At 43.7% G+C, this 13399-nt stretch overlaps 1 protein-coding gene across 1 annotated transcript in view; it reads right to left on the reverse strand.

Moving 5' to 3' along the window:
* Positions 1 to 12382, reverse strand: part of CEP250 (centrosomal protein 250) — a 32431-nt gene extending 20049 nt beyond the window's left edge. The window contains 15 exon segments of the mRNA XM_031556593.1: positions 1250 to 1443; positions 2960 to 3190; positions 3367 to 3513; positions 3797 to 3941; positions 4817 to 4999; positions 5225 to 5403; positions 5711 to 5872; positions 6863 to 6961; positions 7377 to 7473; positions 7981 to 8208; positions 8893 to 8999; positions 9631 to 9796; positions 10992 to 11074; positions 11709 to 11852; positions 12353 to 12382. Of these exon segments, the coding sequence (XP_031412453.1) occupies positions 1250 to 1443; positions 2960 to 3190; positions 3367 to 3513; positions 3797 to 3941; positions 4817 to 4999; positions 5225 to 5403; positions 5711 to 5872; positions 6863 to 6961; positions 7377 to 7473; positions 7981 to 8208; positions 8893 to 8999; positions 9631 to 9796; positions 10992 to 11074; positions 11709 to 11852; positions 12353 to 12382 (2195 nt within the window).
* Positions 12383 to 13399: the final 1017 nt, after the last annotated feature.

A 13399-nucleotide genomic window follows, 5' to 3' on the forward strand; every position in this document is an offset into this window, starting at 1 on the left:
AAAAAAAAAAAAAGACTGAACATCTTAATAAAGTCTCTCTGAAAGTATCTGCTGCCAATCTCTCTGTTTTTCTGGCAGAATAGATACATACAAACAGTGACTGTCCTCCATTCACCTATGCACTGATAAAACATGGAAAACAACACCAGTGTTACTGCAGAGCTCAAATTCAAAATTCTCCATATCGCACCCTGCAGCTTTGGCTGCACTCTCCTCTGGAGGTTGAACCAGCAATAAAAGCTGCAGACAAGCAGTACAGCCAATCTGACAAAACAATTCAGTTGGATCGAATAAGAAGCTGGAGATCAGAAGAAGCAGCTCTCAAGAATCAGTGTTGAAATAGCATTCGTCAGCCCTGATAGCAACATACTCTGGAACAGCCAAGTGTAAAAGTCCAGGCACGTGACAATCTCTAAAATATCATTTGTATAGCTGCAGTTCAGGAATCTTCTAAAAACCACTTTGGAGGAAGGACAAACATCTCAGTGCATTTCTATGGCAAAACACAGGATTTGTCACACGATCTCAGCAGCCTGATACAGCACAAGGACAGAGTCTGTTCCTTCCCTGCATAACATCTCCATGATGGCCGTCTCTGGAGGCCATGTGGAAAGGTACAGAGGACCCAGTGGTGAACAAAGAATTCCCAAGGACTGCCAAGGATTCAAAATAAACTTGCCTGCTGCCGATATAACTAAACCGAGGTCCTGCATCACAGTTAACAAGAGTTAGATTAGAAGCATAACGCTCTCAAGATCTTCAACATAAGCCTTTAGCTTCACTCTAAATGATGTTGTCCTACTCAGGATGTATAGTAGTCTTGAATCCTAAATATCTTTGTTGAAATGTGCAGAAGAAGAAAAAAACAGAGAGAAGTTTCAGGCTCACTAAACATCTGGATGCAAGCAAAGAAGGCATGGCAGAGTTATTTCCCAGTGCAGAGCCAAGGTCCCAGATATGGAGGAATCGGATTGGCTTGCTTCAGACTTCATGCAGTGATGTGCAAGGGGGCACGAACACGAGCCTAGGACTGCGTTAGCTTTAGCTGTCACAAAAATAACACACATCATGATACATTTTCTTCCTCCCCCCTCAAGATTTTGCTCAAGATTATTCAATTTTCAGTCTAAGGAAGGTAAAGCCATCTGGAAAGCGTACAGGATGCAATAAATCCTGGTGTAATGATTACCACCTTTGTAATTACAGACATTAAATAATGTCCTGTCTAGGGCCTCCTCCCTGCCTTTACCTGGCCTCTGCCAGCTGCTCTGAAAGGCCTTGTCTGTCCCGTTCCACAGCTGCCAGTCGCACCTCAAGGGCAGCCTTCTCATGCACCAGGAATTCCTTCTCTTTGGACACCTTGGCCACTGCATCCTCTTGGCGAGAGGACTGCTGGCGCAACTGCTCCAAACCACTGCTAGCTGACTCTTGCTGGCGGTAAACCTGAAAGCAGGATAAAATATATTTCTGGTCATTTCTCTGAATACGTGCTCAGAGCCAACCAGTGTCACTTCTGAATCGGTTAGAGGAGAAAGAATTCCTGCAGTGTGGGTTGAAAGCCTAAGAGCATCTGCTGTATACAGCACCAGTATTCAGTGCTGCCAAAAGGCACTGAGACTTGGAAGTGACACGTAGGGCCACACCGGCTTGGCTGAGACCAGACAGCTACTTGAGGACAAACATACAGACCCCAGATTATGTGTCTTCATGCAAAAATCCCGCGTCTTCCAGAACTGCTACCTTGCAAGCTAAATTCTCTCAGAATCCCTATCATGCTGTAAATGTTAAGTCTGAGCAAATACAACTTTGCTGGATGAAGAGAACAAAACTAAAAATGGTTTCTCCTTAAAAAACAAACAAACAAAAAAACCACCTCCAACAAAACAATGAAATCCCACAAAGTGACACTTAATTTAGTTTGTATAGCAGCTGGATGCCGTGAGCCAGGGAAGCATTGGTGAGTCTTGTCATTTAGCAATTTATGGGGCTGACATGGCTAAAGAGATTGTTTACAGTCATTCATTGCCATACTGTTCATTTGGTTTACATAAAAAAAAAAGTTGCCTAATATATATTGCTGATAATGAAGCTTGGAGATTAACCATGATTTTTAAGCTATTTTCTGCATTGTACCATCTCTGCTTTGTATTTGCCAAATAACTTACCTCATACTTGAAGTTTATCTAATACAGAATTGATCATGAGAAAAATAACATTTTCCTGTTATCCCCCACTACCCATGACTGCACATTACAAAACTGTCATTAAAATGACAAAAAACTCCCCAATGATATGATTCTCCCAAGCTCTCTCTCTCCAGTATATCAAAAACAGTCAGTCCAGAGAAAACTATTTTGTCTGTTCATCCACTTCTCATCTTCCTCAAACCCTAACAATGCTCTAACAATTCAAAGTTACGTTTATTTCTTAAAACATAATTTCAGCAGTACAAGCAAGATGCCAATCCCTTTCTTAGCAGTACAAGACAGCAGACATTAACTTGCAGCTCTGCCCCGCCCCCAGGTTTGAACAAATTGAGTTCTGGAAGTGGTGGGCTTCACAATAAAAATATAAATGGAAATGTACAGCCCTTTCTTGCTTCAGAAAAAGATGAAGAGCTTCAACGTTTGCTTGTTTTGCCACCAATAACAGTGGTAGCCTCATTCAGATGCCTGGACAACAACAATTATATCCCTGGAGCTTATAAAAAAAATAGAAAAGGGACTAATGCAGAAGAGTGGATCAAAATAATCTGTAGAAATGAAGGACAGTTCAATCCTTCAGGATTACAGTCTCTGCAAGCCATCAACCCCTTTCCAAAAGCAAATAAACAGAGTCTTCTGATCTCCAGTACTACCAAGCACCTTGTTGACTAAAGAACTGCAGAACCAAGCTGATGCAGCTTTCTTCAGCCAAGCAGACGAATGCCCACCCAGAAGAACCAGACTGTTGACCTCACCTGGTTGAGTTTCTCCTGGGTTTCTTCCTTTTCCTCTGCCAGTACTCTCAGTTGCATCTGCAGCCCTTCCTGCTGCTCCTCTGCTTTCTTCAGCAGCTCCTCCAGGTGGGATTTCTCTGCACAAAGCTCTTCATTTGTTCTTTTATACAAGGTCATCTTCTCCTGTTCAGAGTCCTTTGCCCTCTCCATCTCATTCACTTTATCTGACAGAAGTTCATTCTCTTGTTCCAGCTACAGTCACAGATGCACAGAGAAAACAAAACACAGTTAAGGATTGTAGAAGATTTGGCTTGGACAGAAAAATGAACATCTCATATTCAGCCAGTCATACTGTCTGAAGGCACAAAGTCTGAAAAGAATCGAGCAGCTGGAGGTGAACACCTTGCATTGTTGGAAACTCTGCTCACCTGCAACACAAGCTTGTTCAGTTCCACTTTATCCAGTGCAAGAGCTTCATTAATACTGCTCATCTTTGCTGTGGCAACACGTAGATCAGCTATTTCAGAATTCAACTTATTCTGAGCCCCTGTCAATGCTGCTACTGATTTCTCTGCCTGAAGAGACAAAACAGCAACATGAAAACAAAGACAGGAATTGCCCTGACTCCAAGGAGCAACTCCAGATCTCCTTTGTCTCTCTGACATACTTGACACATTACCAGTCGGATCTTCCTAACAAGTGTGGGGACTAAGTCCACCACAGAGCCTGTGCAGATCACAGCATTATTCAAGAAGGAGAATGCTATTTTCTCTGAAACAGCACCTGTGGTGATCTTGCTGTAAGAACACCATCTCCCTAACACTTCCCAAGTGTTACTTAGGAATAAGTTGTCCATACCTTTTCCAGTGCCACTGTAAGCTCATGTTTCTCTTGCTTCAGCAGACCCCTCTGAAGGTGTGATTCCTCCAGCTTCTCCCTTGCTGCTATCAATTCACTCTGTAACAACGAATGTTTTGCTTCAAGTGCAGCTAAGTCCTTCAGACTTGAGAGAAGGGGAGAGGCAACAGGTTTTTAATGCCAAAAACGTTAATGTTTGCAAAACAAAGACTACACACTGTTCACTAAATATAGCAGTTCAAAAGATTTTCACTAACTTTTATTTACACGTAAAAAATGCTAGAATGTTTTAACTAAAGTTGTATCAGTCTTTGAAACATTCATCACTGAGAACGCAGAACAAGCTTTCAGAAATCACAGAGTGTTTCCAAAAAGTTTGGATATTCTTAACCTAGCAGCTTCCTGCTTGTTAGCTCTCCTTTTTGATACAGTGGATAAAAGACAGCAAAGCTGATCTTTGGGTAAAACATACTTCTCAAAATTGTTCTCACCTTCAGCAATTAAAGAGCTTGCAATCTATTTTGGGAGAGGATGCATATTAATTTCCAATCCAGTAATCATAGGATCAACGATTCAGGTTGGAAGGGACCCCAGGAGGATGCCAGCCCGATCTTCAGCTCAAAGGAGGATCACTATGGGATCAGTCCAGATTGATTAAGGCTCTATCTGATGCATCTTTCAAATTCCCAAGGGTGGAATCTAAACAACATCTCTGAGTAACTTGTTCTACTGCGTGATCATCACAATGGTTTGATTTCTTTCCTTAAATTCAATCTGAATGATCTGTTTCAGTTGATGACTGTCATAAATACTCCGGTCAGGTCTAAATTAATTTTTTAAAGGAATATAAAAAAGGACAAGGAGGCAGCTATGCTGATGTCAGTTCCCAGCCCTGCCTGTGTACTCCCTCACAGCTCTATGCTACAGACAATGAATGGACAACATTTTTCCTTTGCAATGTGTAGAGACCTAAGCTCTAGCAGTGCTCACCCCTGCCCAGAGAAAGCTTTTAACACTCACAGGAGCTCATGGTCATGATGTGCTCTCTCCATTGCCAGCTGCTGCTCTACCTTTTCCCCTTGGGCTGAATCTTCCTTCAGCTGCAGTTCAGTGTTACTCCGACGCAGATGTGAGGCTTCTTGCTCACTGAATTCCAGCTTTTGCTGGAGCTCTCCCCTGATTTTCTCTAGGTTTTCGCAGTCACTGCAGAGACAAGGAAGAACGAGGTGATCTGCATGCTCATTGATCCCATTTTCACCATTCTAGAATGGAGATGTGGAAAGCAAAGTAAGACGAGACAGTACAGCGTGAAAAGCAGTGACAGGAGGTTGTTAATAGGGCATAGGAGAATTCTTTGCCCGTAACATCTCTGAAAGCTTAGAGCTGAAAGTAGATTACCTTTAGAACATAGAAGGATGAAACACTTACTTCTTGAGTGCCTGTACCAGAGACTCAAGGTGCTGCTGGTGGCTGCTAGACACCTTGTTTTCCTCCTCCAGTTGCTCAAGCCTTTGCTGCAGCTTCTCGCACTTCTCTTCTTGCTGTCTGTGCTGATGCTGCAGAAAATTGATAGAGTCTTGCTTGGCAGAAAGTTCTTCTTTTAGGGCCTGTAAGGATGGAGAGGGAAATAGCAGAAACAAGCAATAATGAGCAGGGAAGATGGCTTCAAATACAGTAGCTGGGAGCAGAAGCAAGCAGAGAGACATCTCACCTGAAAGCAAAAGCTGTGATGAGGGGAAGGAGATCAGGAGAGAAAAGCAGCAGAACACACTGTTGGTGAGACTGGCAAGGCCATATACAGTAGCAAGAGTGGGATGATGGCTAGAAAGAAACTGGTAAGCAAATGAAAAGGTCTGAAGCCACGTGAGGAATTAGTGACTGTGGTCAGTAGTGAAGGCTATCAGAAATTCTCACCTGTGTTGCTCTTTGCCTCCTTGCCAGCGTTTCCTGAACCAACACAAAGGCATGCTCTGCATCAAGGGAGCTCAGACAAGAGAGGATGTTGCTAGACTCTGGACGCTGGGAACTGTCAGTGTGGACAATGTTGATTTTGCTGTCGCTGTCATTTAACACCACCTGAAAGCCCACATCAAGCTGTTATTCTTTGCTCATACTATTTTGTTTTCCTTCATCTATTTCCCCATTTTCCCCTACTTCACCCTAGAGTTGTTAAAGAATTCACTCATTCCTTCAGAGACTAAATAAGTTTTGTCCCAACCACAAGTACTGCAAGGACTTTTAAGCAGAGCTACTATAAACAAGAAGAGAAGAAACCAATGTGAAGTGGATAGAAGCTGCTTGAATACTCAGTTTCTTGAGGCTCTCAGGAATTATTTGGTTCTCTTTTGGCTTCCCAAAGCCACATATGCAAGCACCAAATCAACACTGGAAACAGCAATGAAAAGAACCATTAACACTGCCCAGAGAAGAAGGCAGCTGATGAATACTGGGAAACAGTAATGAAATAGCTAATGTTTATAATTGCTCTGAGCAGAACCAAAAAAGGAAAAAATGATTAAATAAGGAGAAAGAACTGACTTTGTGCGAGGCAGTGTAAAAGATCTGATGATTAAACCTCCTGTACGGAGTGAAGATTTGGAGTAAGTTAAACCTACCACTAACCTGTTGGAGCAGTTAAGAATCTCTGATGGTAATGGTCAGTGAAGACAGAGTAAAGTAGCAAAGCTGGCAAATGCATTGACTGAGTCAGTGACCTTTTACAAAAATCTGAAGAACAACATGGTTATTGCTCATGGAGGGTTTGGGAAGCCTCCAAGCAACACTGGAGTAGAAATGTCAAGTAGCCAACTAAGAAAGCACAGTTCGAGAGAGACCTTAACATGACAGTGAAGGCAAAGCTACTGAAACTCCTAGGAACTCAGGTGAAGAGTCACAGGAGAGCTTTCTGTGAAGTTGTAATAGGTTTCATGTCAGGAAAATGACATAAAAATTAAAGGGGCAGGAGCAGTATAAAACATGTGATCTTATTCCCTGTGCTTTTCTCTTTCCGTCATCAAGTACTTCAAAATCAAATCTATAAGGATGTGAACTCAAAAATGTACTCACCTCAGTTATCTCTTTGATTAGCTTCTGAAGGGCAAGATTCTCTTCTTTGGCATTTTTAGTTAAAGAAGCTTCGTATTCTACCTCTAGCCGACTTGCTTCCTGAGAATAGAATAAGGAAAGAGTGGAGAAGGAAGAGCTGCTCCCCTCTGAAGCACTTCCATCTTCATCAGCACTGTCATGCTGACAAGCCCTAGTGCTTCAAGTATATAGATTTCCTTACTATTCAATTCCTTCTTAGCTAAAACTAAGAAGAGAAAGAGCAGCAACTCGTTTTCACAGACAGTTAAGCTGTCAATTCCAAGTCAATTTGACCACTAGAAACTTAAAGTCTGAGGCAAAATTGCATGGATGCAAACCCTTTAAGATACCCAAAATGTCTACAGCTCTCCTGTCGCTGCCTGCACCTGGATGGACCACATGCATGCCAAATACACCTCTCTACGCTAAGGCTAGAGAACAAATTACTCAAACCATGCAGACACTGGGCTACTTCCCAGATAAAGGTAAAACATACTAGCATCTCCACAGTGTCGTTAAGTGTTTTCACGGTCTTCTCTTTCTCCTCATTTTGCTTCTGAGACTGTACAAGCAAGGCTGAGAGCTCCATCACCCTGAGAAGAGAAGGTCCACATGCCATTCCAAAAGCATCGCACACCACGTGTTAAAAAGATAAGCAGCTCCCAAAATCACAGCAGAAAAGGTTCAGCCCAGAAAATACAGCAAAGACAGCTTTAATCTCTACATGCTAACATGCTGTGCATTGCAGAAAGGCACTACTCGGCCTCAAGGACTCTGCACTCAGTCTTCCAAGAACACAACAGTACAGAGGTGCCATACTGCTTACAACAGTCCTGTGCAAATGCCTCCCATGTGCTTGAGCACCGGACAGCAAGAGCCTTACACTACTCTGAATTTCTCAGTAAGAATCAGTAATAGCAATTGCATTACAATATACAATCTTTCTTCCAGTCTTCCTCCTCAGAAGAACTTCCACCAGACTTTAACACTGGGCATAAACGAGGTTATACGAATATGTAACAAATGGATGTGTTCTGAGCATGGATCAGCTGTCACAAAAGATGACATAGGAACTAAAATAAAGTTTAAGATATATTAACCTATCTTCAAGCTCTTTCTTCTCCTGGTCCCCATTGACTTGTAAGCACATCACTTCCAAAGCCTTCTGGTCTATTTCCCTTTCCACTTGTTGCTGTGTTTGATCCTTTGGGACAGGCCTACTCAAAGTGACAGACTCCCAGAGCTGCGCGCCAGAGTTCAGACGGAAGCAGCTCACAAGTATAGATCCAGAGAGTCTCATTTGCTCTGCCTTCAGCTCTGACAAATCTCTGAGAAAGAATAAAGAAAAAAACTAATGTTCACAGTGCAATTTTTAGCGGTTAGAACACTTTTCAAGAGCAAGATCAGGCAATAGATTGTACCTTTGTTAGGGACAAATCATATGCTAATCTCAGGTCAGACCAAATCTATAGAGCTGTGGAATCATTTTATTTTCTCCTCAGAAAAAATGCATAGCATAGTCAGAAGGCTTCAAGAACTTCTAATCACTCATAAATTGCTGCTCTTGTTGTATCTTATTAACATACTCTAATTATCATTAATATACGTAAGGAATTTTACTAAGATCCACAGATTCTCTAACTAGCGTCTCATCATTAAGTGACCTATTAGCATCACCAACTGGACTGCTAAGAGGCTTATGAAAATATGCACATAATAAATGCTCCAGGAAGGTACTATAAGAATAATCCTTGAAACACAGAATCACAGTTGTTGGAAGAGACCTCAAGAGATCCTCGAGTCCAACAGCCCTGCTAAAGCAGGTATCCTACAGCAGGTCACACAGGTGGCAACAGGTCCAAAGCAGGCTTTATGGAATTACTTTAAGTTATCAAAGGAGAAACTGTATTATTAGCTGTAACTAAAGGAAGACCGAAGTACAAAAAGCAGACGTGAAAAGAAGAGAAGCTACATTTTGCTCTCCAGGATACTTGTTCTTAGTTTCTCCTCACCTGTCAGTGGCAGTCTTCATTTCCAGGAAATGACGGCGGAAAGTCAGCACCTGCCGCCATAGGCTCAGAAGACGGTTATGTTCACCCCTTAAGTAGTTGTCATGAAACTAAATCCACAAAGACAAAAAGGAACAGCAATTCAGCCTTCCCTGTCACTGTATAATCCTCCTAGATCTGAGTGTACAGCCATCATCATTAGAACATATTTATTAACTCCAACAGAAGCATCAAGGCCTGAAGAGGCACTACACGGTAAACCTGCTACCTGAATTCAAAGATGTTCCCACCTCTCCTGATGCAGTGGCTATCAATAAAGCACACTGATCAAGATTCCTTATCTTGCTCTGCAGAGATATCTAACATTCTTGGTGAAGGGAGAACAAAAACAAACTAAAACAAACTCCTTCATTTGCTTGCCAAAGGCTGCTGGTTAGGGATGCCTGTCTTGGTCCTCTTTTACCTACTCTGAACCCGAAAACATACAGACTTCTCTGTTCTTCACTGCTGAGACTTAAGAACTGTAAAATAAATAGATAAGAGTCCATGTGTGACTGGCCTACAGTGTACAGCAACAGCAAGTACTTGCCCTTAAGACTGCAGCATCATTGCTGTCGGTGAGCATCTTCCATCACCACCTCTGCTGACACCCCTCCATCCCACAGTTAGCATTCTGCTAACCACAACCATATTCTCATTTGAGTCTGGCACTACATTGACATTCCTACAGCCTATCCTTACCTCACGCTCACTGCGCCATTCACTCTCTTTCAATTCCAGCTCCTCTCGGGCCCTCATCCAATCTGCCGTCAGTTTTCCAACATCTTCTTTAAGGGCTAAATTCACCTCATTTGCTTTATCTAGGTGTTCCCGCAAGAGGGTGTTCATTTTTGCCAGGTTCTCACACCTTGGAAAGGGAGAAATAGCAATGAGCTGACTGAATGACTACTACAGGTAGCACACTTGTGATTTTCCAGTTCCCTCACCTTTTCAAGGAAACAGTAGAAGTGCTTTCTAGGAATAACGAAGATGTCTCTGCTATGGCAAACTCATTTGTTTTTTCTTGCATTAAGCCCTCATTTCCATCGACAGTGTCAGTCTCCCCTTCCTCACAAGTTAAGCTCTTGCCTTCCCTATGCTCCGGCTGGTCACTTGTCATGACAGTGAAGTGGACAAGATCCTGCTGAATGCACTACTGTCCTGACTGCCTTCATACCACCACTGTTATTTCTGCTTCCACATCCTTTTCCTTGCAATACTATTCCTACTTTTGCCCACTTCTTTTTAAGCCTCTCCCTGTTCTTGCCCAATACATTAGGCCCTGCAGTAAAAACCCCACTTTGTTGATCCAGCAAACTGCACACCACAAAACCAAGGCCGTACATGTGTGCAAAACAGCTTTAAATGAAGCTCTGAACTAAAAACTGAACTTCTATTCAGTTCCCAAAGTGCAGCGTATCTGCAGCCCTCAAGAAGGCTTTAAACCACGCTCCTTGTAGGAGCGTAAAGCATTGCAGGACAATTACTGTGGGGCCACAGCCTAGTGTCTCCCTCAGGAAATATTTCATGAACAAAACTGGAAGAACAACTGTCCAGTGAACAAGCACAGAGCTCAGTTTTTGGACAAAAGTAGGAGTTGTGCTTCCTCCACCTTACTTTGCAACTTAGGCAACACTGCACACACACATTTTATACCACACACAATTTATCTCTGGCGCTGAAGGAGAAAGAAAAGCACAGAAAAATATGACAGAAGATTCCTGTGGTGCCAAATGATTGTCAGATAAAACAAAACTCCAAACTAAATAGGAAAACACCTGCTCTATGAAATCTTTAGGATATTATGGTTTGATTCCCAATGTAAAACAGAGCTTTGTTGAGTATCTCATGTACTGAATCATGAAAAATTTAGGGTGGAGAGGGACCTTTGGAGGTCATACAACCAACTCTCACTCCAAAAGTACAGACTGTGGACCTTCCTCCTTTCAAAATGGACTGTCCAGCTGCTTCCCTTGAGAAGATTAGGTAGAACTTAAGAGGTTTTATCTCACTTCCATGAGGATCCAGGATGCCAAGAATGAGGTACTGCTCTTTCCTTTTACCTTTGCTGCTCTTCTTCTAACCGGAGGAGTGCTTTCTCCAGGGCACGGTGTTCAGTGGTTTCCCATCTGTCTGAAAGGGATCCCTTAAGAAAGGAAAGGTTTAATCAAATTCTTGTGCTCCCTTCACTGATGTTATCATCCACATACCTTCATTTGTTTGGTATCTTAGGAGCTCATGACTTCTCCCAGGCATCATGACTACAGGGAGGAAGGGAAGTGTAGAGTAGCACCCCATGTCAGTAGCTCCCCTCAGTTTCCCCACTCTCACAGCTGGATATCTTCAGCTCACAAACAAGAGTGCTCACTTAGACTTGAAGCTTGGGAATACATACTTTCCTACTCTTTGTTTCCTAGGTTTACATTAGTCATGAAGCAGAAAGAAAAGCACCGAGCCAGCTCTATATGTTGAGTGCCAGCATACTTGCCTTCTAAGATGCTACATTTCAATCCTTATTCAGAGACAGCCATCATGCAAGAAGCAGTATAGCCCTCTCCTGAGACCCAGCACAAGCTTTACTCCAGCAACAAAACACTCCTTCACAAAGTTAACGTCCTTCTTGATAAGGTTTTCTGGACTGGCATTTCCAGGACTAAAGGCTGCTCTATGAATGGCTACTGGACAAAATACTGAAGTACTCCTTTGAATCTTCACATCAGGAAAACAAGGTTTTTATTGCTTTGAGGAGCCTTTAATCTGAGTTAACAAATGCCACATACCTGCACATTCACCCCTCCTGCTTCAAGTCGCTGCTCCAGCTCACGACACCAGCTCCGATACTGCAGCAGCTGAGATGGAAACAGAATTAGGATGAGGGAAATGAAGCTTCTAACAGACTCAGCTCCTCCTGCATTAGCTTTTCTCTAAGCCTTTACAGAGGGAGCCCAGCATTTTTCACAGCACTACTGACACAGAGAGAAGTAATTATCATACACGGAAGCTTCACTTTATCTAATACTAAAGAAAGTGAGAAAGGATTTATGTTATGCACAGTACTAACTGCTCATCCTGAGACAGTGATGACATGCAGAACGATGAGACAGACACAGATGCCATGCCAGGTCAACTGTATCTGTCAGACTGAAGATTACCCCGTTCAAACCTCAGCAAACCATGTTAAATCCAGAAAGCGGGCCAACACCAAAATCAATGACAAATCCTTCTTAAATCATGTTTCATTACAAGCTTGGAAAAGAAAACTTACCAAGTAGTTCAGTATGCCTCAATAACAGAAAGTTTACTGTGAATCATAGAATCGTTTGAGTTGGAAGGGATCTTTAAAGGTCATCTCATCAAACCCCCCTGCAATGAACAGGGACACTCACTGCTAGGTCAGGCTGCTCAGAGCCCCAGCCAGACTGACCTCAAATATATCCAAGGAGGGGGCATCCATCACATCTCTGAGCAACCTGTTCCAGTGCCTCACCACTCTAACTGCAAAAAGCTTCTTCCTTACATCCAGCCTAAATCTCCCCTCTTTTCGTTTGAAACCATTTCTCCTTATCCTGTCACAACGACCCTGTTAAAGAGTCTGTCCCCTTCTTCCTTATGGCCCCTTCATATACCGAAAGCTCTCCCCAGAGCCTTCTCCTCTCCAGGCTGCTCAGCCCCAGCTCTCAGCCTGTCCTCGTAGGGAGCTGTTCTGTCCCTCAGATCATTGCTGTGGCCCTGTTCTGGACGCCTACCAACAGGTCTGTGTCTCTGCTGTGCTGAGGACTCCACGTGTGGATGCAGTGCTCCAGGTGGGGTCTCGCAGTGCAGCACAGAGGGGCAGGATCCCCTCCCTCGCCCCACTGTTTTGGATGCACCCAGGATCTGACTGGCTTTCTGAGCTGTGAGGTCACACTGTTGGCTCATGTCCAGCTTGTCATCAATTAATACTCCTTGTAGCACCAGTATCCTACTTAGAAAAATCAACAAGAAAACGCAATTTCTTGCGACGCAGCCAAGCAAGACGAAAACAGTAAAAACAAAAGGGAGGGAAAAGCTCTGATACGAACGGGAGTGACTCGGGGCAGACAGGTCCGTGCGCAGCTGCTGGCTGGGCACAAGCAGCAGTGCTTCGGGAATGCCAAAATAAGTGGAAAATCAGCCGGCAGAGCCCGAAGGGAACGAACGGAGCTCCGCACGGCCTGCAGGAGGAGACGTGCCGTTAGCACCTCTCCGCTCTCGCCACCTGCCCCGCACAGACACCTCCACACACCGAACCACGCAGCGCTAACTGCCGCCCGCTCAGCGCACGAGCAGTCTCTCATTCGGAAAAAAAGCCACAGTGCCTCCTGCGCTCAAACGGGACAAGTTTCCGTTACGTCCCCCGAGCGGAGACCTCCAACGGGCAAAAGCTCCCTCTGCCCGCCGCGCACGCCCTTACTCCCCGCACGGCGCTCAGCCCCGCGCCGCCCGCACAGCT

This window comes from Meleagris gallopavo, chromosome 22, assembly GCF_000146605.3.
Source record: "Meleagris gallopavo isolate NT-WF06-2002-E0010 breed Aviagen turkey brand Nicholas breeding stock chromosome 22, Turkey_5.1, whole genome shotgun sequence".
NCBI classification, from domain to species: Eukaryota; Metazoa; Chordata; class Aves; order Galliformes; family Phasianidae; genus Meleagris; species Meleagris gallopavo.